The 27,766-nt window shown below is 39.8% G+C and overlaps 1 protein-coding gene across 1 annotated transcript; it reads right to left on the bottom strand.

Annotated features, from left to right (window-relative positions):
• Positions 1-212: 212 nt before the first annotated feature.
• LOC142452486 (cytochrome P450 2K6-like) lies at positions 213-23,369 on the bottom strand. The gene is made up of 9 exons (XM_075553778.1): positions 23,262-23,369; positions 20,182-20,344; positions 16,583-16,732; positions 9,360-9,520; positions 7,631-7,804; positions 6,946-7,087; positions 5,027-5,211; positions 1,459-1,600; positions 213-400 (listed from the first exon to the last, which is right to left on the bottom strand). Exons 1-9 carry the CDS (start codon positions 23,367-23,369, stop codon positions 213-215), a joined length of 1,413 nt encoding a protein of 470 aa, XP_075409893.1.
• Between the last annotated feature and the right edge of the window lie 4,397 nt (positions 23,370-27,766).

Here is a 27,766-nt window from a genome sequence, read left to right as displayed (position 1 = left end):
GCCAAATGCCCTGTTTGCGCTACAGTGGCGATCACAGGGACTCAAGTCACTGTAACACAAGCACATGCTCTTGGAGGGTCAGGCTGATGCATGCTTAAGGAATGCAGAAGTGGTTGGCACAATGTCTGGCTAGCAAAATGTAGGGGAAAGAAGTCTCTACTAACGACCGTAAGCGAACAAGGAGAACTGGAGCTACAGAACCCATGCAGAGCTTAAGTGTGGGGCAGCGCACATATCTTGTGAGGCATTGGTCGGTTTGTGAAACCAACGTCAGGGGTTAGGTCCAGGTCCAGATGGGAGACTCCAGGGGGTGGTTGGAAGGTGAACTTCTGCAGGAGACTGGTAAAGAAGAGAAAAAGTTCCATCTTGGCTAGTGACTCGCCAGCACACATCCGCCGACCTGGAGAGATGGGCATGGTGGGTTTTAGAACGCATCGCCACAAGACAGAAACAATCTAGACAACAGTGAGAATTGTAGGCTTCTGCTACTTTGGTGTGTGCGCGCCAGTCACCTTACCTCTGTTGAGACTCCTGGACTCAGTCAGCCAGTTTGAGAAGATCCCCTACATGTATGTGTGACACATGTACAGCTGAACACAGTACTCCACTCCCGGATTCTGCACTGTTCTTATAATTGGTTGTCTAGGGCAACATTGTGAGCCTTATGATTTCATTGGCTGAATTTTCACAAATAGATCACGAGGTCTTTCTTTCTAATCGGTCTAAGTTTGAAAGTAATGCTGAAACCTATTCAGCATGCTAGTGGCACGCAGAGCTAATGAACAAATGTGTGTGGATATAAGTTGTGTGAGCGAGAAGAGAGCTGGGTCTCCTTTATGGAATGTGGGACTTTTATCCCTGAACCACCAGTTTCTCAGTATCCACTCCCCTCATTTTAAACTTCGATACCAATAGAAATTTACCGCATGTATACCTTCTCCCCCAAATCCTAGGGAAACCAGCGGTATTTACAAATTCTAAAAAACAGTTTTTCTATTTGGGTGAAGTGGCTGCCCACAATCTCCTTACTTAACTTTCCTTTCAAACTCCCAAGGCTTTACTTTAGCCTTAGCCCCCGGAGGTCTCCAAAGATGCCTTCAGAGAGTGGTATTCCAGTGATTCCCGCCTATCCCCCAATCAAAGCTCACTGTCATCCAATTGCTTCCGCCTCGTAGTGACCTGAGAGGACACAGTAGAACATCCCCCATTGGGTTTCCAAGACCAGAAAACTTTCCCGAAGCAGACTGGAGGGTGGTTTCGAACTGTTGGCTTTTTAGTTAGCAGTCCAGTGTGATACCAGAACTTCTGTCACCAAGCTAAAGACAGGGAATAACCCCTTTCACACTCATATTTTCAAAGTTCAGTGCCACATGCAAGAGGGCAAAGCGACAGTGATGAGGCAAGGCCACACCTCTCCCCGTTTGTCAAGCCTCCCATGTCTTGGGTAAGCGACCTTACCAATGGAGAAGGGGATAAAAGCGTCTTTCTTGACAAATTTCCCACTAGAATTGAGGAAATGCTCAGGGTGGAAGGCATCTGGTTTCTCCCACTGTGTGTGATCCCGAAGTACTGAAGTCAGTAAGGTGATGACCTCAGTGCCCTAGGAATAAAACTGCTGTTAGTGACAGAGATGGTTCAATGCCTGCCTGGGCCTGGGGCTCTTTAAAGACATATTGTGGTCTCGGTTGACAGCTCTTCAGTAGTATGCTCTGTTAAGAAATAGAAAGAGTGAAGGTGGAGAGGAGGCACAGCTTGGGATTCAGCGTTTACTTACTCGAACAACGTTTTATTCCGTATCAAATGAAAAAAAAAAAAAAAGGAGCATCCCTGGGTGGCACAAAGGGTTAACACACTCAGCTATGAAGCCAAAGGCTGAAGGTTTGAGTCCATCCAAGGTGCCTCAAAATACATACATACATACATACATACATACATACATACATACATAAACAAAAGACCTGGCAATCTACTTCTAAAAGATAAACCAACGAGACACTTTCACTCTGACACACCTGGGATTGCCATGATTTGGAGTTAACCTGGTGGCAACTGGTTTCACCAGTATTTTAAGGTTCAAAGCTGATTTCAGGGCAATAGTCTCAAGGATTCATCCACAAACCAAAAACAGCTGCAGAAGTCTTCTCCAAACCAAACGATAGTTCAGATGAATCAGTGAAGAGTGTATGCCTGGACCATTGTGCTCTTTTAAGACCTGCGTGGGGTCAAATTGGCAGCAGCAACACCAAAGCTCTGATGAGGAACTTAACGGGGCACTAAGTTTTTTGTAATGACAGAGGAACAATTCAGAAAGAGGGTGAGGATTTCCTCACAACTCGAGGAGGATGCACCACATCACTGAATTCTAGATGCAGACCCTGTTAGATTTGTGTATGTTCTGCTGTGTGTTCGCCACAACAATAGATTGATTACTTAAAGAACCAAACAAAAGCATGAGCACTGGGCTCAGAGCTTGGCAGATACCCTTATGTAGGCCCGTGGTTTCTATTTGACAATAGCGTGCTGTTTGATTTTTGGTGAAATTCTCTAGATCTGTATGGTGGGAGTAAAATAGTGATCATTTGGTAACTCTGAGACGGGATCAAGGATACCTGTGAAAGACCCTGTGTAGTTCTTGGCAGGTTCTGGTGCTCAGTGAATGTTTGCTCTTCTGTATTTATGAACTATCATAGTGGACAAGTTAAGATAAATAAAACCCATTGTCCTTGAGTCGATTCTGACTCTTAGAGACCCAGACTAGCCTGTCCAAGGGTGTCTAAGGCAATCATTCTTGCAGAAGAAGACACTCATCACCTCTTTCTCCCTTGGAATGTCTAGTGGGCTCAAGTTACTGAGTTTTGGTTAGCTGTTGAGCACAGTCACACCACCAGGACACCTTTAGGTAACCCCAACCAACACAAGTTCTCAAAATCAAGTTACTCTACTTCTAAAGCTTATCACATGCCCCGAAACAAATTAAGTTCATGAAAGGAAAGTCATTTTAATTGGAAGCATGCCTGACAGGAGCCCTGATAGTGTAGTGGGCTATCCAATGGGTGCTACCTGCAAGGTTGGCAGTTCAAAGCCACTGGCTGCTCCAAGGGAGATTGATAAGGTTTGCGGTTCCCGTCAAATATTGCAGCCTCAGAAACCCACCGGGCAGCTTTCCTCTGACCTGTAGGGTCACCATCAGTCAGCCTTGACTGGATGGCAGTGAGTTTATAAGGAAAGGTGTTCTGAGCAGCAGAATGAAAACAAACCCAAACAAAGTAATTTTACTGCTTCACCTTGCGTAGTCAATCCCAGCTGCCTCTTTTAAAAGGCTTTTTAATACTGACTTTGGGATTAACTGTTGTATGCATCTGAACAACTTTTTGAGGTCAAAAAAAAGCCAGTGATTGTTTTAAAGTGTACTGCTTTTACATTTTGGGGGACAATTATGTGTACTAGAGAGACATTGTACACTGACTTTCTCATCAGCATCCAGCTGTGTTGGCTTATTTTTGTTTCACAAGAGAGAAGACTTTCTGGTTCAACGAGACTGAGTGACCTTTGTCCAGGGAGGTAGTTGCATGTCTTTGAATGCAGACTCTAGCACAATGCTTTGCTGAGCTCACTGCCCGAATGAAAATCATACACAATACCATGTCCTTGTACTTCTCAGGTGATGTTGCTATTGACTTTTGTTTTTGATATTAATTTTTTGCTTGCTTTTCATCTCAGCTGCCAATCTAATGAGCATAATCCAAGAGTGCTTAACATGTGCTCAGAGTGTGTGCTTCAAAAAGAATTCAGCCATCCTGTTTGTTCACAGGGAATCCTCCACTAGAACCCGGGGGATGATGCCGAGGGAACCCTGAACTAGTTACTCTAGGTACTGGGGAAAGAATCAGTGTTACAACAGAATGAAATGCTGCCAGGCCCTGCACCAACCTCACCATTGTTGTTAAGTTTCAGCTCATTGTTGCAGCCACAGTGCTAATCCTTCTTGTTGAGGCTCTTCCTCCCTATTGCTTCCCCTCTACTTTATCAAGCATGACGTCTTTTTCCAGGGGCTTGTCTCTTCTGACAACGGGTCCACCATTCTTGCCTCTAAGGGACATTCTGGCCATACTCCTACCAACACAGACTGGCTTGTTCTGTTAGAAGTCCACGGTACATTCCAGATGACTTGTCAGTACCGTAATTCAAATGCATCGATTCTTTGAACTTCGCTAGTCAATGTTCAACTTTCACATGCAAATAAGGCAATTGAAAATATCATGACTGAAACCAGGTGCATCCTCGTCTTTAAAGTGTTATCCTTGTTTTTCAACACTCCACAGAGGTCTCGTGTGGCAGATTTACCCATTGACCTAGTTGTGAGGAGTTGGTTGTCATATTGAGTTGTAATCCACACGGATGGCTATGATCCTTGATCTTCAGCCACAAAGACTTCAAGTCCTCACTTTCTGCAATCAAGATTATGTCCTCTGTCTATTGCAAATTGTTAATATGCTATGGGCATAGTTGACCTTATGTCAATTCCTACCTTCAGTTTGGTTTAGGAAATATATATGCATACTTCCTCATTTTACCAGGGGAATTCAGAGGGCTGTATCCAAATGCCTTTAATATCCAGAACTCAGGAGGGAGCTCTGTATGAGGACGAAAGTGACGCAGGCAGTGCAGCCCACAGAGGCTGTGGTGAAAGTACAGGACTGAAGCCTGGAACACCTGACTGGGATCCCCACTCCCTTACCTGCTGAATTTGCAGTCCTGCCAAATGACTTGAACTCTTTGAAGCTATTTCCTCAATTATAATATAAAAGAACAAGAAAACCTGGTAAAGTTCCACAGCATAATTGCCGTCACACAAATAACCTCACTGTTTATTGGAAAACTGGGAGGGTGAGAGGGAAGAAAGGGGGAAGGAAAGAGGCGTGGGTTGGGGTTGCTGTGGGCCATTCATTTTAGTGCGTCTTCGATTTTGAGAGTTGATATTCTCTCCCTCTCCCTAACCCCTCCTACCCCAGTCTTACAGTCTTACCTTTGGAATAAAGTAATTTCTAAAGGTGATATTGGTGGTGGTTGCATGGGGTAAACTCGTGGGCAGGATGTTAGCAAATCTCTGCACTTCATGAATGACAGCATCCGTGTACGGCATTTGAGTTCGATGTGCAATTTGAGGCTGGGCGGATCCAACAACTTTGGCGATCTCATCATGGACCTTTTCTGGATAAAATTGAATGTGTTTATGGTTTGGGATAAGGAACTTTGTTGAACAGTCTTCCCCATTTTCAAAAAATGTGAAAGTAAAACCCAATGATATCTAACTCCCTGGCTTCCCCTTTCTCTGCACTGCCTCCACCCCCAACACCTCCCTTCCTACATCTCCTTCAGACCACCTCAGGATTGCTTAGAGAACAACATTGACTTTCTTATAGCTTAAGAAAGCTAAAGATACAAACTATCCTCAAGAGTACTAATTGCAGATACCTTGTGCTCTGCAGGAGAAAGATTAGATTTATCTGTTTCCAGAAAGATGTATAGCCTCAGGAACCCTATTGGGCTGCTATGAATCGGGATCTATTTGATGGCAGTGGGCTTGGGGTTTTCTGGTTTGTAAGTTAAGTAAGGGCCCCCGGTGATGATGTTCCATAGATATTGGATTACCAATGTCAAGATCAGTGGTTCAAACTGACGAGCCACCACTGGAAAGAAAAAATGAGGCTTTCTGCTCCCATAAAAATTTATAGCCTCATAAATTACGGGGACAGTTCTATGCGGTCTTATCAGGCCTCTACAAATGAGAATTGATTCAGTGATGATGAGAGTGAGTGATGAGTCAGGATCAACTCAATGGCAATGGTTTGGGTTTGGGTTTAGTGAAGTTAATGTGGAAGATGAGCCTGCATTCCTGGAATGACTTGGTCTCAGAAATCCCATGGATTCTCCTCTGTCCCACAGATTCACTATGAGCCAGAAAGCTACTCGATAGCAGTGGGTTTGGCTTTTTGAGTGTAGTCATAGGACATACCTGGTGGCCCAAAGAGTCTACACCTGACTTCTAGCCTAAAGCTTGGTGGCTTCAACTCACCCAAGTGCACCTTGGAAGAAAGGTTGGACAAGTTGACAGTCCAGCACACCTCATGGAGCAGATCTACTCTCTAACCCCCCGGGTAGACTTTGTTGGAATGTACTCTATTGTTATGGGCTTGGCTTGAGTTTCAGTGTGGTTATAAAACTGTGCTTTTCTTCCTCCCCTCAACTACCATGATCCGAATTCTACCTTGCAGGGCTGGATAGGGCAGAGGTTGTACACTGGTACATATGAGGGCTGGAGGCACAGGGAATCCAGGGTGGATGATACCTTCAGGACCAAAGGTGTGAGGGGCGTTGCTGGGAGAGTGTAGGGTGAGTGGGTTGGAAAGGGGGAACTGATTACAGGGATCCACATGTGACCTCCTCCCTGGGAGAGGGACGGCAGGGAAGGGGGGAAAAGGGAGACTCCGGATAGGGCAAGATATGACAAAATAACGATGTATAAATTACCAAGGGCACATGAGGGAGGGGGGAGCGGGGAGGGAGGGGGAAAAAAAGAGGACCTAATGCAAAGGGCTTAAGTGGAGAGCAAATGCTTTGAGAATGATTGGGGTGGAGAATGTATGGATGTGCTTTATACAATTGATGTATATATATGTATGGATTGTGATAAGAGTTGTATGAGTCCCTAATAAAATGTAAAAAAAAAAAAGGAAAAAAAAAGAAAGAAAAGAAAATGATTAGGGCAAAGAATGTACAGATGTGCTTTATACAATTGATGTATGTGTATGTATGGACTGTGATAAGAGTTGTATGAGCCCCTAATAAACGTTTAAAACAAAACAAAAACTGTGCTTTTCTCAGTCCAAGAGTTTTGTAATTTCTCTCCCACTGAGACAATTCTGTGGATCTTAGGAGACTTACTCTGAACCTCGGGGTAACGCATCATAAGTAGAATTCCCCAGCGCAGTGTGGTGGACGTGGTCTCTGTACCTGCTACAAACAAATTGCTGACGAGTGCCACCAGATTGTCATCACTGAAATGCTCAGTGGATTTATCTTTCTCCTGAAAGAGTAAAGTGAATCATCATTGATGGAATAAATTTACGTCAAAGAACACTAGAAATAACTTGAATTTTAAAAATTAAAATATTCCATTGTGCATAGAATCCATGTTTTATTGTATGCTGAGCATGACTATTTGCCACTTGAAAATGTTAGATAGTAATTTTTAAGTGAGTGATTTGATTATCTCAATTCTGATACTTAAATGACTTTTAAAAATCTTTCCTAGGTTTGCCAACTGCAACATGTTTTAGGATGATCTAAAAGGACTCTAATACATATCTTCAAATTTCATATATCATGTTTTTCCAGAGGATGATAATAAGAGTGATGGAATAAAAATGATGTAAAACATAGAAATAATTCCACATTTTCAAAGTATACCAATTAAATCTCATTAATTGAATCCAGTTATCTTTCTTCTTTGAAAGTATCGTTTTGTTCTGTTATTTCCCTTGCAGATATTATTAAGTAAACTAAGTTTATAAAGTAAACTAAGTAATAAGCACTAGTTTAAGGAAACTCCTAAAGAAAACAACCTTACCTCCTGCTGTTTGAGCAAAAAGACATCAATGAGACTTCTTGGATCATTTTTGTCAAGTTTATGTCGGTGATCTAGGAAAGTCATCCTTATAAAAGAAAACAATTCATCTCTGTTCCAGAGTACTGTCTTATAACTTTGTAGAAGGAGCCCCAAAACTGGAAACATATTGAAAAGCTAAAAAAACAAAGTAAATTAAATATGCATACATACTGTGTATGATTAGGATGACACCATTATCTCTGAAACAAAACAAAACAAAATAAAACAAAACTCACTGCCATCAAGTCAATTCCAACTCATAATGACCCTAGCGGAGAGGACAGAACTGCTACTGTGGGTTTCCAAGACTCTATCAGAATAGAAAGCCTTGGAGTTCTGCTGAGAGATCGGTTTTGAACTGTTGACTTTGAGGTTAGCAGTTCAATGTGTAGTCACTTTGCAACCAGAGCTCCAGTTACTTCTGAAAGCATTATGGAAATTTCACATGGACTTGAATTACTTCAACTAACAATGATTGAGTGAATTATGCAATGGAGCTCTGTCTTTTATCAAAACGAAGTAACTTGAAGTAAATAATTTTATGGCTTACAATAAGTTCGATGTACTCAGAGCACCTTTGTATATTTAGCCTGTGACAATAGAGTTACTTAGAGACAAGGTGGGCATAACAATTCTAGTACTGTTTCCTATAAAGTCAAGTGTTTTGGAAAACCCCAGGTGATTCCTGGTAAGCAATCAGACTATTTAATTTTTTAAAAAATAAAAGTAAGATTATCATTACAGGTTTCACGTAGGATCAAAGTTTTAAACTCTTAACTGGACTCACTATCTATCAGCCTCATAGGGCAGTATCACTTATTCTAATATCCACCGACTCCTCAAAGTTCAAGAAAAGCCTTACTGTTTGTTAAATTGTATGCATTTATTTGTATATTCATTTTTAATAGAATCTGTATGTTTTTGCAGATCCTCAAAGGAATCTGACCTCTAAAATGTTCATGACCTTCAAAATGACTTACTAAATGCCAAAGTTAAGTGGTTGCTCCTAAATTAGTCCCCATGTTTGAATCTTCCAGTATTCGCAAGCACCTGTAGTTATCATTGACCTGCATTTATATTAATCCAGGTAGAATAACAGCCTAAATCACTCCAAATTGATGTAGTTCCTTGCTAGTGGTACTGATCAAAATCAGAACTACTTGGCAAGATTCTTATTTCCTATACCTTAGAAGATAATGCCTTCATCACTCATAATTATAATTAAAATATTTGAACAAAAACACTAATGTAATGTGCATGGGTGAAAATCAATATTGAGATTTTATGTTTTTTGATATTTTGTATTCTTCTTTAAAATTTACTCTAAGTGATTTTTTTTACTGAATGTCACTTATTCATTTAATTGCTTATTGCAATTTTCATGCCTTCCTCGTGGTGTAGATAAAATATGGGTGGTCATGAGAATTTCTAGTTGTATAACAAATTCTATATCAGTGTGCCTCATAATACCAAAATATTTAAAATATATTTCATGCAGTATTTTGGGTGGAGAATTTTTCAGATGTGGTAAATAAGCACATTAACATCTCTCTTTCCATTTGTACACTGTTTCAGAGATTGTATAGTTTTGAAATGACTATTTAAAAAAATAAATAATTACTCTTGGTCGCTTGAACTATTTTCCTTGACCCTCAGATTAGCTAAAACTAGATAGGAAAGACACAGTTACCGTAATTCCAGGACCGCCAATGAGTTTCACATTTTCACCAATCAAGGTCAAGAGTCTCAAGAATTGGGTGTCTTGGTAGTCAAAACGTTTCCCAAGCAACACAGACACGATGACATTAGCGACAGACGCATTCATTACTGTTTGGATCTCAAAAGGCTTTCCTAGAACATAGTTTTTTAATCAAGTTAGAAAGATTTACATAGAATCAAGTCTGTGCTATACTGATGGCCAGACAGTAACAAAAAAGGTTTCATAGAAGAAAGTGATTATTGATAACTGTGAATTTCAAGGATAGTACAGTAGTTAGATGCTTTTATATCAACCTGATGATATACAAAAGTGTAAGGGTGGAATCCATCCTGTCAATCAGGTCACAGCCTGATGATGCCTCTTCAGGGGTGTGGCTTTTGGATAACTGGAGCAACCTGGGAAAACCTCCCTCTCTCTCCCCCATTTGAGTTCCTGCTTCCTGGGACTCTGCGACTGACCCACTGACACCCCAGGAGACCTGCTGGTGTCCTGCCATGTTTCCACCAAACTTGGATCCACAGAACTCTGCCTGTGAACACAAGCTACCTACTGTAGCTATGTGAGTCTGAAGAGGGACTTATGGGCTACTATTGGACATATAGACTTGAGTTGCAAGGGGCTGTGATGCTTCCTTGATACATATTTTCTACTTCATACAAAACTCTTTCTTAAAAATATATGAGTGGATTTATTTCTTAGCCTAGCACAGATAGCAATATGTAAATAAGCCTTGAATAATAAATATCCAGGGGAAAAGAGCATGCAGCAACAACAAGAACAACAGTCCAGTTAAAACTAGCCATAACCTTATGTGTTACATACTAGAACTGCTTCATAGGGTTTGAGTTTTTGTTTTGGCTGTGATCTTTACAAAAATAGATAGCCAGTCATTTCTTCCTTTGTACTCTTGGGTCTTTTTGCAATCAGTTTTTGGTAAGGAATTGAGCACAAACCATCTGTACTACCCAGCAACCTGGCTAAAATATTGCCATAAAGACAAGAAAAGGTAGTATTGCAAAGAAAACCAGTGCTTGACTGAGTTAAAGACATTTTAAAAACGTGTGAGGTGGAGGGGATGTTTTATAGGGTGTGTTTGCATAATATATGGGCAATAGCTTCTCAAATGGATAAGTTGTGTCCAAGTTTAAAAGAGGGCATCTAGATGATTAAGGTGGTTCTGTTTTAATAAGCATCATCTAGTTTCTTCTTTATTTCAGGTTCTTCTGCTACTAGATCCAATATGTCTCAGCATTGTTAAACTCTGATTGGTGGATATGCAGTTGTTAAACTCTGTTTTTATATCATTACCTATCTTAAAGGGGAGGCTGGGAACCAAATGGAATAGAAGCCTAAGTTCTATGTTACTGTTATTCATGTATCTCCAGTTTGTCTAGCACAGATTATTTATCTTCATATTAATTGCTCTCTTGGGCAAAACGATGTCCAAAGGAGCTCATCTTTCAAAAGGAATGAGCTTAGCTTTATAAGGAAGCAAGTGGGGACTTCCGGGAAGATGGCGACGAGTGACACATACCAGAGGGACTCCGTAGAATTCAGCCCATGAGAGTTGCTTAGAGGGAGGTTTAACACAGCTGGAATGCAGGAGGAGCATCATAAAGATAAGTAGGCACAGGCCCATGTGGTTTTGAGGGGCTGGGGGCTTTTGGCTTATCTCAGTGGAAGTCAGCTTGGGCTTGACCTTGGCCCTGCCACTGTCTTTGCCAGAGCTGGGACCATTTGGAGCTGGTATGGGAGACTTAGTCTCAACACAGCCACAGTTTGCCCCTGTCTGCCTCAGGGAAGGGACTGGACCCTTGCAGCTCCACGGGCAGGGATCAGGGTTCAGCCACATTGTTGCTTTTTTTTACATCTCTGCTTTCTGTCCCCCAAGGGTCTTTGAAGGCTGCACAGGGGATTTTTCTTGGCTCAGCTGCAGCTTGAGGCTGCTGCCTCAGGGTAGAGACTAAACTCTTGCAGCTTTTGAGGGGATTGGGACTCAGCTTCATAGTTGCTTTCATTTCCCTCTTTCTCTATATTTCTGCACAGTCTAAACAGTCTTACTTTTAATTTTTTCCCCTATTTTTCCCTCCTCTTTGTCTCTTTCCTGTTCTCTCACACTCCACTGCTGACCTCCAGACCACTTCCCTTAGCCTAGGGTATTTATGCATGCACCACACCCAGCTAGGTAAGCTCCACCCTGTGTAGCTAGCCCGAAGCTGGGGAAAGCCCTAATTTCCCTTCTCACTGGATAATTCCTGCATGTGTACCTGGGGGCATAAGGCAGCTCAGCCAACACTCATCAACATTCCAACCTGTTGCAGGAACCTCTGCCCAACCTCCACAACACCAAATCAGGCAACCCAACAGCCTTTTGGGCACTCACCTGATAGGGAAGCCACAGGAAGATAAAGTGGTAGGTTAATCCCATAGTAAAATTAGCTGTAGGCAGTTCAAAGAAGCATTCCTACAAGTCTCCCAGAGAGAGCCAGTGCTCTTCAACTCCCTGGAAAATGGCACATGGCTCCTCTAAAACAACGCAACACAAATAGCCATCAGCCCCAACAACCTCAATGAAAAAATGGGAGAAACAAAAGACAATGGCAGAAGATGTCCCAAACATGAAACATACATAGAAGAAGCAGACACTGAGCTGCCACAGAAATAAATTTTCAGAATGCTGCTTGGAGTCATACAGGCTATGAGGAAAGCAATACAGAAAAAGGGATGGAATGAGAGAGGCGATAAAGGCCACACACCAAAGGGAAATGCAGGAGCTTAGGGAGGAGATAACAAAAACCAATAGCAGAAACACAGACCTCAAGATGCGACTGGAGGAAGCACAGAACCACATCAGTGACTTGGAGGACAGCCAAACAGACTTTAACAAATGTGAGCAAAAATCTAATAAGATCATCAGAGAAGTTAAAGAAAACCTAAGAACTATGTCTGATGCTGTGAAGTGGAACAACATTAAAATTATTGGCTTACTGGAGGAAGACACAACAAAGAAGTCATCTGCAACAATAATGAGATAATTCTTGGAGGAAAACTTCCCCAGGTTAATGAATGAAAACCAGGAAACCATTCAGGGGCTGAAAAAGCACCAACTAGACTGAATCCCAAGAAGTCACCAAGGCACATAATAGTTAAACTATCCAACTTTGAGGAATAGGAGAAAAAATCATGAGAGAAGCTAGGGAACAACAAGCAATCACATATAAAGGTTCCAAAATAAGAATATTCTCAGACCTAATCAGCAGAAACTATGAAGAAGAGGAAAGAGTGGAGTAACATATTCCAAAAATTGAAGGAAAACAACGCAAACCCAAGAATACTCTACCCAGCCAAATTATCAATCAACTTAGATGGAGAAGTAAGAGTCTTCCCAGACAAGGAAAAACTCAAAGAATACGTTAGAAGAAACCCAACCCTACAAAAGATCCCTGCCAACCCAGTATGGGCAGAAGAACAACACTCACCAAGCATAAATAAGAGACCGCCACATAGAACCACCTCACCCAGAGGGCAAAAAAGAGAAAACAGACCCCCAAATAGCATTGGTGTAGGAATGGAAAGAAGTCAAGAATGATACACACACACACACACACACACACACACACACACACATGCACAACCCATAATGAGAAAAAAAAGTAGGAAAACTCCCAACACAAAAGGTATAAGATGACATCACACAGTCTGCAGATGGAGCTAATAACACTGAATATCAATGCCCTGAACTCAGGCATTAAAAGACTGAGACTAGCAGACTGGCTTAGACAACAACCCATCAATCTGCTGCCTATGGGAGACACATTTCAAGGCTACAGACATAAATAGGCTGAGAATCAAAGGCTGTAGAAAGTCATACCAAGAAAACAGTAATTCAAAAAAGCAGGGGTTGCAGACCTAATATGGGATAAAATTGACTTCAAAGTGCAAACCATAAAAAGAGATAAGGAGGGATACTATACAATGCTCAATGGAATGGTAGGCAAAGAACCACTATGCATTGTAAACATATATTCCCCGAATGAGAGACATTCTGAATACGTCAACCAAACCCTCCAAAAGATTAAAAACAAAATCACAGCCTCAACAATTATAGTGGGTGACTTCAACACACCACTCTCTGAGAAAGATAGATCACAGGGGAAGATACTCAACAAGGAGGCTAGAGCTCTAAACACCACAATTAGACAATTTGACCTGATAGGTATTTATAGAGCTTTTCATCCAAATAAAACATTTCACATTCTTTTAAGTCCACATGGTACATATTCAGATAGACCACATGCTGGAACATAAGGAAAATCTACATAAATTTAAGCACATTGAAATCATACAGACATCTCCCTCACCACTGTGACATAAGGCTGGGAATCAACAAAAGGAAGCCAAAGAAAACAAGAGCAAACAATTGGAGGATGAACAACTCTCTACTGCAAAAGGAGTGAGTACTGGCACAGATCAGAGGTAAAATTAGGAAATTTCTAGAAACCAATGAGAATGAGTACATGACTTCCAAAACTAATGGGACACAACAAAGGCAGTCAGCAGAGGAAGTTTTATAGCAATGCATGCACACCTGAGAAAGGAAGAGAGACTCATGATTGATGTGCTGGCACAAAATTTACAACAACTAGAGCAGAGTCAACAGGACAAAACTACTAATAGCAAAAGAAAAGAAATGATAAAAATCAGGGCTGAGATTCGGGAGAGGGACAATTTAAAACTATGGAAAAATTAATACTGCTAAAAGTTGGTTCTTTAAAAGCATAAACAGAATCAATGGGCCACTGGCAAACCTAACCAAAGAAAGGAGGGAACAAAATTCAATAGCAAGAATAAGGGATGAAAGAGGGGACATTACAACAGACCCTAATGAAATCTAAAGGATAGTTACACAGTACTACCAAGGACTGTACTCCAATGAATTCAGCAATTTGGAAGACATGGACAAATTCTTGGAAAAACAATCCCTCCCTAGACTATTCTTGGTAGATGTTAAAAATCTCAACAGACACATAACAATAGAAGAAATGACAAGATTAGCAAGGGATTACCAACAAAAAATAAATTCCCTGGACCAGATGACTTCACTGGAGAATTCTATCAAGCATTTATGGAGCAACTAACACTAATCCTACACAAACTCTTCCAGAATATAGAAAAAGACAGCAAACTCTCGAACTCCTTCTAGGAAGCTAGTATAACTCTGATACCCAAACCGGGCAAGGATCCCACAAGAATTGAGACCTATAGACCAATAATCCTAATGAACATCGATGCAAATATCCTTAACAAAATACTAGCCAACAGAATACAAAAGTATATAAAACAAATAATTCTCCATGACCAAGTGGGATTCATACCAGGGATGCAGGGATGCTTCAACATATGAAAGACCATTATAATTATTTGTCACATTGACCTGAAAAACTATAAGAACCACATGATAATATCGATAGATGCAGAAAAAGCATTCAACAACATCCAACACCAATTCCTGTTTAAGACACTTGAGAAGATAGGAATGGAAGGAAAGTTCCTCAAGACAATACAGGCTATATATGAAAAACCAACAGCCAACATGGTAGTCAATGGAGTAAAGACTAACATAATCCCACTGAAAAAGGGGACCAGACAAGGAAGCCCCTTGTCCTCACTCTTATTTGATATCATGCTGGAGGTTTTAGCTAACAGCATAAGGCAAAGAAGAGACATCAAAGGTATTAAAGGAAGAGGTGAAACTCTTGTTATTTGAAGATGATATGATTTTATATATGGAAAATCCTAAAAGTCCCACAAGGGGAGTACTGGAAGCAATAGAGGTGTTTGGCAGAGTGGCAGGATACAAGATCAACAAACAGAAGTTCATCAGACTATTATTCACATCGGATAAGAACACAGAAGAGGAAATCAAAAAGGTGGTGTTCTTCACAACAACCAAATACAAATAGAAATATCTTGGGATACACCTGACTGAACGAACAAAAGATCTATATGAAGAAAACTGCAGACACTATTACAGGAAACCAAGAGCGACCTCAACAAATGGAACAATATCCCATGCTCATGAGTTGGAAGACTCAATATAGTCAAGATGTCAGTTCTGCCAAAGGCACTATATAAGTTTAATGCAATTCCGATACTATTACCTTTATCTTTCTTCAAATAAATGGAAAAACTGATTACCAACTTCATATGGTGAGGGAAGAAGCCGAGAATTAACAGAGAACTCCTCAAGAAGAAGGACACAATGGGAGGGCTTGCTTTACCTGACTTTAGCACATACGATACAGCCACAGTTGTCAAAACCACATGGTATTGGTACAATGACAGATACTCAGACCAATGGAAAAGAACTGAAAACCCAGAAATAAAATCATCAGCATACAGAAAACAGATCTTTGATAAGGGCCCCAAAAAATATCCAATGGGAAGCAGATGCCCTCTTTAACAAGTGGTGCTGGAAAAAAAAAAGGATATTTACCTCTCGAGAAGAAACATGGAATGACACTAGTGTAGTGAGCCAGAGGAGCCACATAGTGACCCCTGCCAGCACTGAGATGCTTACAACACCACTGGATCCACAAGACTTCCACCCACTGTCCTGTGATCTTCCTGCATTCACTGTCATTGCATGTGTTGCGTGAGTCTGAAGAGGACTTTATAGGTAACAGACATATGGGCTAATATCAGACTGAAGGACTTGATTGGGACTGAGCTGGGACAGTTTCTTAATATTCAATTGTTCATATATATATTTTATATACAAATGAGTAATAAACACATATGAGTCTCCCTGGATTTGTTTCTCTAGTCTACCCAGACTGACACACATACAGTCAGTTTATGCCTCAATGGACATAAAGCAACACATACTTGTACATATTTTCAAGAAATTAAAAATGCTATTAGCAAGGAGTTATCAATTAAAGGAGACAAAGTGGCATGACAACTGTGTGCAACAACCTTATGCCATAAGGATGGATATATACATACCCCTTATATACACATATCTACCATAATTATAATTGTGTGTGTATATACACACACTGAGAGAGGTAGAGAGGATATAACATTAAAAAAATAAAAAATCAAGCAAGTATTAAATGTTGATATTCCAAAATAAAGAATTAAAAACATACTTTTATTTCGCTTCTTTTTTTAATATTAGTTCCACTTACCTTTCTGTGACATGAAGTTCTGTATGACATGCTGACATTCCTCTATAATTTTTTCTTCTATGACCCTCTTACCCATTCCAAAGTTCCTTAAAGTGGTCAAGCTGAATCTCCTCATATTTTTCCAGTTTTCACCATGAGAGAAAGTAATTCCTTATAATATAAAAAAAGTTTTATCTAATAATCATTTTTGAGTAAACTGTGCTAAAACAAAACCCTCAGCCATTGCATCAGTTGCAACAAATATTGATATATATGATGTTTGAGACTATAAAATGTTATGGGTGCAGCGAGTTTCATTTTTCTGTCAGCTGATAGACTTGAACAGCTGACCTTGCTGGTAGCAGACCATTATCTATTCCAATGGGCCGCCCATATAGTTACAGGATTTCTGAACAAGTTTTCTCTTTTCTAAGGGAAAAGTCAACTTTCCTGCTCACAAGACCCAAGTAAAAAATAAAGGAGACATGAGAAAGAAATTGTTACAAACGGATCTACTTCAGGTGTCCACCTTAGTGCTGTAAGAATTAATTTCCAGAAAAGTATTGGTTTTTGCACAAAGTAAGTGCTCCATAAATATGAGGGTAAGTAAAAGTATTGTTACAAAATCATAAAAACCTTGGTTAAACAAGAATATCAAAATGCTCAGCTATTGTTTCTCAGCATTTTCTTCATCCTTGTCTAGATACTTCTTTAAGTGGTATTCCCATATCTACACCGCTTCCCAAAAGTGTTCTGTTGTATGAGTTTGGGGAGTAAAAGCCATCTGAAAGGGTACAATGTGGTCTGTAAGGTGCATGGGATAAGATTTCCCAATAAAATTCTTATAGGACAATACCTGTTTCTGAAGAGTGAGCAAATGCAATGTGGTGAAGGTTTAAAAGACAATTCCTTGGCACAACTTTCAGGTCTTTTTCTCACCAAGGAAGTTTTTCCTTTCAAAAAATTATTTCTAATAACCCCCATTATAATTTTATGTTTCTTTAAGAAAATCTATCAAGCATTTCCTTTTAAGAGTCTTAAAAAACAGTTGGCATCATCTTCTGAACTGACCTCTCTATCTTGAATTTAACTGACCCAGCAGATGCCCTTGAAAACCTCCATTTTGAAAGCACCTGTTCTTTAAAACCTTGTGAGTAGACTAACATAGGATCCTGGTGGCAGTCATTGGACTGCTAACTGTAAGGTCAGAGGTTTCAAACCACCACCACTCCTTGGAAGAGGGACGGGGTGGTCTATTCCCATGAAGAGTCACTAAGACACATGTATTACAGAGAGAAGTCATCTTCAGGGGTCCATTCACACAGAGCTAAGTTTTAAAAGCCCCTTGGTTTTGAATAAACTGGTGCTTGTATGAGTTGATCCCCTGGTAGCAATAATTTTTGACTGATGTTCATATGTAGTCAATGATTGAATATGCAAATTGTAAATGGCTGAAAAACCAAAAACCTTAGGGTGGGATATATTGATCAGTCAAGGGGAATTTCCTTAGAAAAATAAGTGAAGCCAAAGTTGCCAAGGTCATCCACATCTATGGATTTGGGATGAGAATGAAGTTATTCTTTGTGTTTCTGTCCCTCCAATCACATTTCTCTTTCCCTCCACCGAGGCACAAGGCACAGGGCAAGAATATCTGAGTCTGATTTATAACCAGAAACAGGGTATTAGAAATGGGGTAGTAGCTGGCTTGTTAGTCTCTCCGTAAAATCCACAAGGAAGGGATTGATCTTTCCAGAGTTGCTGCTATTACCTCATACCTGGTTTCTGGTGAGATAATTTCTGGTTTCATCAAATTTGTGGTTCTTCAAATTATGTCATCTCTATCTTTTAAAATTGTGTATTTTATCATTCCAGTATTAGTTTACAAGGACCTGTAGATGTTACCAAAATTTTTAAAGAGCCGTGAGTCCCCCCTGGAATTTTGAAAACCATTGGTTCAACATCATGAAGAGCTGGGCTTAGTTTACTATCACTAAGATGACATAACTAACACTACTATGGATAACAAAAACCTTGATTTTTTTTATTTTACAGAATTTGTCTAGAGTACGGAATGAAGAGGTTATGGAATGCTTAAAGTGCTCCGTGACGAACTGACACATCAGCTTCTCTGTAGAAGGAGGCCATGCCACTCTCTTCCGTAAAGGTTTACAACACAGGAAACCTCATGGGTCATTCTGCTCTGTTCTCTAGGGTGCTATGCATCAGAATCAACTTGACAGCAGTGAATTCTGTTTTTGGTTTGAAAATGTTCAACTTATCTTTTAAATGTACATGATTTCTCAGACGAATAATTGGTGTACAGTTTTATAAAACCTGGTGAAATAAATATTAAAACAATCTGTGCAGAAGCATAAAATTAGTCAGTAATATCTGATCTAGCATGGAAACTAGCAGATATGCCAGAGCCAGGAGCTAAGAATGTGTCCCATTGCTAGAAGGTGGGATGGGAGTTGGAGCGATGAATGCGGAAAACTACACAACAGGGATCTGGAGCCAGCTGTTGTTACTCACCGCTGACATCAGGAGTTGTTATGGGATTGCCAAGAGAAAAAAATATCCCAAGGACAAATAAGTGGAGAAAAATTGACTGAGAAAAAGTATACAGGCTGTTGGTTTTTCCTCAGAGGCTTTAACCTACGAATGCGCACTATGAGTCTAAGGAAATAAAACATCAAACGAATGACCATTAAGTTGATTTAAACTTACTTCAACCTATAGGAAGAGAACTGCCCTTGGGATTTCCAAGGCTATAAATCTTTATGGGAACGGAATGCCTCATCTTTCTCCAAGGAGCACCTGTTGGGTTTGAACTGATGACCTCAAGGTTAGCAGCCCAATGTGTAAGCCATTACGCCACCCGTGCTCCTCTCCATCTAAAGAAAGGCCTGCTTATAACATAAAGTATCTCTCGAGTTCACTTTACTGCCACTGCTTTTTTTCTCATAGAATATATGTCGAATTGATCTTTTCAGAGGATGATAGGGTGGGGAAAGCTTTTTCAGGAAGGTTGTCAAAACAACATAAAAATGTAGTGAGGTTAATTAAGTCAATATTAGTTTACTAAAAAATAATTAATGACTGTGAAATAGTTCCCATTTCTAAAAAGTTATCAGATTAGTGAAATGCCATTGAATTAGAGTATCTGGATTTCATCAAGGCCTTTAGCAAAGACTCATCTGAACAGATGCATCCATTTTGTCCAGTGACAATATGGCTCAGTGTCTATGTAACCCACAGTGTATTGTTTCATGAATCAATGTCTGCCGTTAGTCTGGAATCTCTGTAAGCTGATGCCCTCACTTTTCTTTGTTTTTGTATTTTCTGCTATCTAACATCATACTTTCACCTAGTAAAATGCTTATCGCATTTTGAGATAAAAAAGTACTTTTCATGTCTGATGGGAATAAAATCTGCAAAGGACACATTTTCTCCTATGTAACTCCTTGTTTCATTTAGTTAATTCATCGTATTGAAAAGTATTGGTGCACTACACATAGTGACGACAAATAAAGCGCAAAAGTGATTACATGAGAGAATACAGGGTAACTGAATAAACAGTTTTAATCAAGATGATACATTTTAATTTTAGAGTTTCTTACCTCTTCCTTCAAAGAGTCTTTCAAATATAGGCACTTGAGATCGTTCCCCAAATTGATCACCATGATTAACCAGGGCATCTTTCACTGTCTCATAGCCAGAGAGCACCACTACCTTCCTGGGACCCATTTGAATGCTGTAAACGGAGCCATATTTCTGGGAGAGCTTAAATACATTATAAGGAGAGAAGCAAGCAATATATTATAGTAAAAAGGCAATCAGATCTTGATATTTGGCAATTTAATTTAGCCCAACAAACACAACAGTTGTATGACCTGTGGAATAAGAATATTAGATAGATTCACTAATATTCCTGTGGCTTTTCTCCCTGGTGGACCCATGCTTATGATCATCAAGACTCATGCTGATGCTTCATTTTATTTGAGGTTTTATTGAAGGTGTGCGCTGACATTATGGAATCAATATATAACTTGTCCTTGCTACACTTTTGTTTGGTCTCAGAAAGTGCTCAGTCAGCCGCTTGGTGTAAGAATGCATTTCTTATGACTGTGAACATCAGACCACATTAGCCCCCACACTCACACCATATTCCTTCTGGGGAAATGGTGCAGAGTAGACCCAGATTACTCTTCGGTTAATCTGTGATATTTCTTAATAATAATTTGGGGATTTTTAAGGTATAAAATATAACAAAGCCAACATCCATGATCTATTTTGTGTATTCTACATATCCATCAATGCACATAATAAATAACATGCTGGCTTTACAAAGTAAGAAGTGATACTTAGCAAGGGGTTCACATTCAGATGGGTTGCCTGCACCACCTGTGGTATGAACCTGCCTGAAAGCCAAAGATACAGTGAGAGGGTCACTTTTGATGCGTGTTTCTTGCAGAAATTTGACCTTAGAAAACACCAGTAGAATTAAGGAAGGAATTACGAAAGGCCTTCATGATTTAGGGCCAAAATGCAACTAAGATTAAATTTATAAGTCAGTGAAAATTAGGATGTGAATTTGAACTTGTGCACACCCAGAATCTCAGGTGACATTCACTGCATGGGTGGTAAAAATGGTAATGATAATAATAAATGTCAAGCAAAGAAAAAAAATTAAAAAATAATGGAGAGGTAAATGTCAAGATAAAATGGTCAAGAGAGTTTGGGGAAATGAGGAAAGATTTTGCAGGTGGAATTAGAACAAAACAATGACATGGAGGTGAGAGGAGAATGAATGAAGGAGTAAAGAGGATAGTCTGGTGAGACTGGGAACAAGCAGAGTGCTATAGAAACAAAGAAATGTTGGGTCCATGGAATTAGATGAAGGACCTTAGGAAGGAGAGAGAGAGAGAGAGAGAGAGAGAGAGAGAGAGAGAGAGAGAGAGAGAGAGAGAGAGAGAGAGAGAGAACCTCATTATGGCCCACCAAGCCCCCAGGGATGCCATCCCTGTTCAGAGCAGCCATTGCTCAGAGGACCAAAGGGCATTCCCCACCATGAGACATGACATTCCCTCACTGACCCAAAGTGCTCCAGGGGACAGCACTGGAGACACTGTACAGAAAGGGTGCCCGGTCTGTCCCACGCACAGTGGTGTGAAACGCAAAGGGAGTGCAACAGGGCAGCAAGGGGAGCAAAGTAACCAAGTCCCCGAGGAATCCTGAAAATAGACTTCTAACTCCAGGCACAGGGTTTGGCACCTCATCAGGCTAGATCAGAAAACATACAGAGGGTCAGTAGACAGAAAGAAAAAATGGGGAACAAAAGAAAAGCTCATTTGTTCTTCTGAGAAATTAACTCATCCTATGCTTTTAGATGTAAGAGAAAAACAGCTATGCTTTTCTGATTCAAACCGTAACAGAGCATTCAAGTACTGACTCTCTAGCTACAAATAGGTCACTTAATTACTTAGATATAAAATGGTGACACAAGTATTATCCATATTTACCAGGGTTACTGTGAGTCATAATACTCAATGCCAGTGGGTTTTGTTTAGTCAGGGTTGTGAAAGGAAGTGTGGCACAGTGCGTTAAGTGTTGGGCTGCTAGCCCAAAGGAACTAGCTAGCCTTTCGGGGTGGAAGATGTGGCAGTAAGAGAACCAGTCTACTCTGACTTATATAGGACAGCTAGGAGTCTGGATCTACAACGGTGGAGGTGGTGGAGGTGGTGGAGGTGCTGGTGGTGGTGGAGGTGGCATATGTGTGTGTGATTGTGATAGCAGATAAAAGATGCTATTCAACCTCTTTTAAGTCTTGGAATTTTTCTTTTTAAAATAAGGAAAGTAACACACAGCTCCTTTTAAAATAAGAATTTCAATAAAAAATGTGATATTCTATTGTTACTTGCTTTCCGCTGAGGTAAACATTTTTCTTTGTACTGGGGATTTTTAAAGAGATGTTATGAGACAGAGCAGATTTCAACTTCCACAATTTACCCCATAGAATTAAACACAGAAATTTATACCCAAACCTCATCAATGTCCTCCTCTGGAAATCTATATCATCTATCTATCTATCTATCTATCTATCTATCTATCTATCTATCATCTAACTATCTTACCTTGCCATCAATAACTAGAATCTTAGAAGTGGACAATTTATTCAGAGGAAATTGGTCTAGGACTTGATCACTCCCGCAATTTTGCAGGTAAGGAACAAAAACAGAGGCTACCTCCTTATATAACTGCATGTATTTAATTAGTGGGAAGTTAATGTTCTATGTTAGTTTCTGGAGTCTTACTTTTTGATTGTGTCTTTTGTATATGCTGCTTTGGGGTGTTAACTGGAAGTCTTTATCATAAGACAATCATCACAAGTCAGTTCCTTACTAATAGACCATTCTACGACAAAATGTAGGTCCAAAATAGTTGATATAAACATTACTAGTCATAAATATTTCACAGGAAAATACCTTAACTAATAAAACAATGGTTACTAATACCTTTACATCTATAAATGAAAAACAACTAACATTTCAATGTAAAGAAGCTCTATTTAATCTAGAATTCTGTTTAGTTATCTTATTACACATGCTCGAATCACTTATGAACACTACCATACCTATGAGGGTTAGAATGACTTAAAAACATATAAAATGTATGAAATAGCTCCTCTTTCCCCTCTTACCTCCACCATAGTTTGATATGGACTCTTCAGATCGAGGATGTGCAGATTTCCAATAACTGGCAATGCTCTAGGTCCTGGAGGAAAATCCCGCTTGGATACTTTAACCATGAAGATTTTAATATTTAAAATGGAAACAAGAATCAGGATTAGAATTGAAAATATGGAAGAAAAGTCAAACCAATCCATTGTCTTTAGGTAGAAAGGATTGTTAAAACAACAGAGGTCTTTGTTATTGGAACCAATGGAATCAGTAGATTCCCCCTCAAATTGAAGACACAAAGGAGTTACAAATATTCCCTCCACCTTCTAGTCTACCCTCTACTTGAGAACTACAGTGAATTATGCCCTCAATTATAAGTTTTCTGGATTGACCTCCCTTTTACTTCTTAGTCCCAATTGTTTTGTCCAACAAAGCCTGAAGGGATTTTTTTAAAATGTAAAACAGATTAGTCTTAATATTTCAGAGAAACAATGCAGCATTTATAGCTTCACTATGAAATTGACACTTTGGCAATACAATTCACAGTGTTGTTTGCACAGACACACCAAGATCTGTGGGCACTGAGTCAAAAACTAGGGTCACATCAAGGGTCTTGTAAAGTGAGGAGCTCCTACCCTGCCATTTCCTGAAAGTCTTATAGTGGCCTCAATGCCAGGGTAAAAGCGCTGATTTTAGAAGTTATTTAGTGGCATAGTGGCAAGGTCAGCAGTTCAAAACTGCCATCTGCTCCAGTGTGGGGACGATGACGCGTTCTCTTCAACTAAAGGGTGACAGGGTTTGGAAATCCCATACAGGGTTGTTGTGAGTTGGAATCAATTCAATGGCAATGGGTTTGGGGTGAAGATCCTAGGACAGAGGTTCTCACCCTGTGGGTTATGACCCTTTTGGGGGTCAAATGACCCTTTCACAGGGGTCATGCAATTCATAACAGAAGCAAAATTACAGTGATGAAGTAGCAATGAACATGATTTTATGGTTGGGGGTATGTGTCCCCACCACATGAGGAACTGTATGAAAAGGTTGCAGCATTAGGAAGGTTGATAACCTCAGTCCTAGGAAAGACCATCCACAAGTCATTCAATCTATTTTGAGCCTATATATGTATTATTTTTATATTTTAGGAAAAGTCAAAAAATTGTTACAGACTTAAGAAAACTAGAGAGGACATTCATTTTTTTCCTCCCAAATAACACAAAGAATGATTTTTAGGTGTGTGTGTGTGTGTGTGTGTGTGTGTGTGTGTGTGTGTGTGTGTGTGTATCTGTCTGCCTGGGTATGCTTGCTTGGATGGGTGGTGTGGGAGGTGGGAAATGAGTTATTAATTCTGGTATGCTGCCATGCTTGCCAATTAGTGGGGCATGGATGGGTCATTCCTCCAGACAAATAATTTATATTATCAGTGTCTTTGTATTATCTTTGTTATCATTACCATAATAAGAACAATAATATTACTGAGAGTTGAATATGTACTTACCACCCTCTTATAAGTACTTTACAAGTATTTACAGAATCAATAAGATCGGCCTATGAGAATAGGTATTGTTACCATCATCTTTGTTTTATAGATGAGAAAACAGATGTAAAGAAGCTAAACAAAATAGCGAAGGCCACACAACAAGTAAGAGACAGAATTAGAATTCAACCTAAACAGCTTGGGCTCCAGAGTTCTTACTTAGGTCACAGTAATACTTAAGTTCAAAATCATTAAACCCCGCATCCCAGGGTGCACACTGTCTTAGATTTAAGTGATACTCTCAGCTGTGTTTCCTAAAAAGGAGTGTTGGGATGGAGAGTAAGGCCCAGGAGCTTCAAAATTGGCGAGATCGGCCCAAATGACTCATTACAGGATCCAAACTGGGTTCTTAGCCCAAGTCTCATCACCTGGTTATTCTTCTTCAATTAAGCAGTAAAGGGCTAGCAAACTGAGAAGGAACTGTTTGAATATAGAGTGAACCTGACAAAATGCAAGGTAGGAAGGAGGCCTAGAGAGCCCAGAGAATGGAGCCTGGAGGAAGTTTCTGAGCAGAGAGGGAGATTGCAGAGAATTAAGGCAGAGAGTGAGTGAGGCCAAGGACATGTCTGAACAAAAACTTATAAACTGGAATTTTCTGGACTGAAGTGGCTTTATTGTTCTAGGTAGGTCTTTTCATACCTATCCTTTCTTCATCATAAAGCTTTGAGAAAAAGGTCTCAAAACTCTATTTGCACTTGCTTTTTATATTTCAAATGATGCTAGAATGCTGATCATGAATTACCTGTGCCATTCTGCAGATTGCGGTTATGATTCTACATAAGCAGAGTCAATATCTGATCACAGACTTATCTTAAACACAGTCATGTTTCACAAACCTTAATGTGACAAACAAAACCTGTTGTTGGAATTCTGGAAAATCTGAGCAAAATTTCTTCTTCGTTAACCCTCAAATATTGCACCAGAGTAATGACTGGACCTAAGCCATGCCCGATGCAGTGTACACATCAAGCTGTTCTGAACTTACTTTTTTGGTCTCTTAAATTATCTAGCATTCAATTGGTAATATCATTCAGCTGGGGGAATCCTTCATAGGCGCCCGGGTGGTGTAATGATTACATGTTGGGCTGCTAACCGGGTAAGGTCAGCAGTTTGAAACCCAGTGGCCTCCCGGAGGAAGACAAATGCTTTCTCCTACAAAGAGTCACAGACTCAGAAACTCATGGGGGCAGTGCTATCCTGTCTTATAGGGTCACTACGAGCTGCCATCAACTTGCTGGTAGTGAGGATTTTTGCTGGTTTGTTTTGAGAGGATTTATCAAAACTGAAATATTTCAAGACAGTCTGATTCAATAACCAGTTCTTTATCTTTATTTGTGATTGGGTTTATTTTCTATAATGGTAGAGCACTCAAAACCCAATAAAACTCACTGATATTGAGTAGATTCTGACTCACAGTGACCCTACAGGACAGGAGGGTACTGGCCCTTTGGGTTTCTAAGATTTTCAGTCTTAATGGGAGTAGACAGTCTCATCTTTCTCTCACAGAGCAGCTGGTGGTTTTGAATCACTTCCCTTGTGATGAGCAGTTCAATGCATAAACCACTATTCCCCCGGAACTCTCTTTGTAGTATGTTAGACGACCAAAATTGTGGTGTGATATCCAAAAATACCATTCACTTTTGTGGGCTGTTTTGTGTATAAAATAATAGTAAGTCACTACACTCATCACAATAAGGAATAATAGTCTTGTTTGTTTGGCTTAAGAAATGATTTCTGGAGAATATTTACACGCCACCAGTGTATGTAACACACCCCAAGATTTTTTGTGGGTGCGAAGCAAGTTGGAATTTAAGTAACCCAGTGACCTGTAGATTAGAAGATCTACCTAGTCATTTGCAAAGGTTTTCAGGTGGATATTTAGTTGGAGCTTTTCTACATATTAATTTAGCCCTGATAAAAATCCCTAAATGAATGGAGTTCAGTTTCACTTCCTCTCTAGAGCTAAGTTGTGCAATAAATAGCTAGGAGGTTATTGGTAGAAATAAAGGCTGATAAAGCCTGAAAACATTTCAGTTTTCATCAAACTGTCTGTAATTACATTCAGAAATAAATGAATCTCTCAGATTTACATGTGAGCCAAATATAACACAAACTTCCGTCTAAACATATTTTGAGATTTAAATGAAATTATTTAATAGATCTAGATTGTATTATTTATCACCTTAAATAACTTTGAGACCAAACTCAAACCAAGTCCCCTGATATTCAGTCCATATTGACTCATAAAGAGACTCATTACCATCAGTTAATTTCAACTTATAAACAACTTTATTGGACAGGGCACAACTTTCCAGGCTGTAAACTTTTATGAGAACAGAAAGCCTTATCTGTGTTCCTGTGAGTGACTAGTGGTTTCAAACTGCTGACTTTGAGTTTAGTAGTCCAACACATAATCCATTAGCCACCAGAGTTCTTTTACTGACTCATAGTGACCTTTCATAGGGTTTCTGGGGCTGTAAATCTTGATGAGAGCAAATAATCCCATTGTTCCTGTGGGTCACAGGATGGCTCACATGTCAATCACGCTATTAACAGGCCATCCCTTACCTGGCATGGCAGTGCCACAGGGCTCCCTTGGAACAAATAAGGTAGAAACAAACAGACCACATTGTTTCAGTGTCTCAGTTGGGTTGGTCCTGAGGTTGAGCCCTCAGGAAGAGAAGATTGGTGTCCTTGTATTGACTAAGTCTGAGACAACTAAATTTGCACTAAATTACAATGATTTCCTAATATATCAATTATACCGGAACAAATTCAAATTCTCAAAATGAAATTTATAGCAGAAACCATTGTACAGAGGAATGTGTAGATGCATGTAGGAATAATTAGAGCTATAAGATATAGATACAGTGTAGATACTTTCACACACACATATACACGCACACACTGAGGACGTTGGCTTATTGTGCCAATCTGGCCAATAAACATATCTGGGATTAATTGAAGGGTGGAGAGATAAATGGCTCCGTG

The sequence above is a fragment of the Tenrec ecaudatus genome, chromosome 7, assembly GCF_050624435.1.
Source record: "Tenrec ecaudatus isolate mTenEca1 chromosome 7, mTenEca1.hap1, whole genome shotgun sequence".
Classification (NCBI taxonomy): domain Eukaryota; kingdom Metazoa; phylum Chordata; class Mammalia; order Afrosoricida; family Tenrecidae; genus Tenrec; species Tenrec ecaudatus.
Note: the sequence above shows the minus strand (reverse complement) of the source record. Positions and strands in the feature narration are given on the sequence as shown.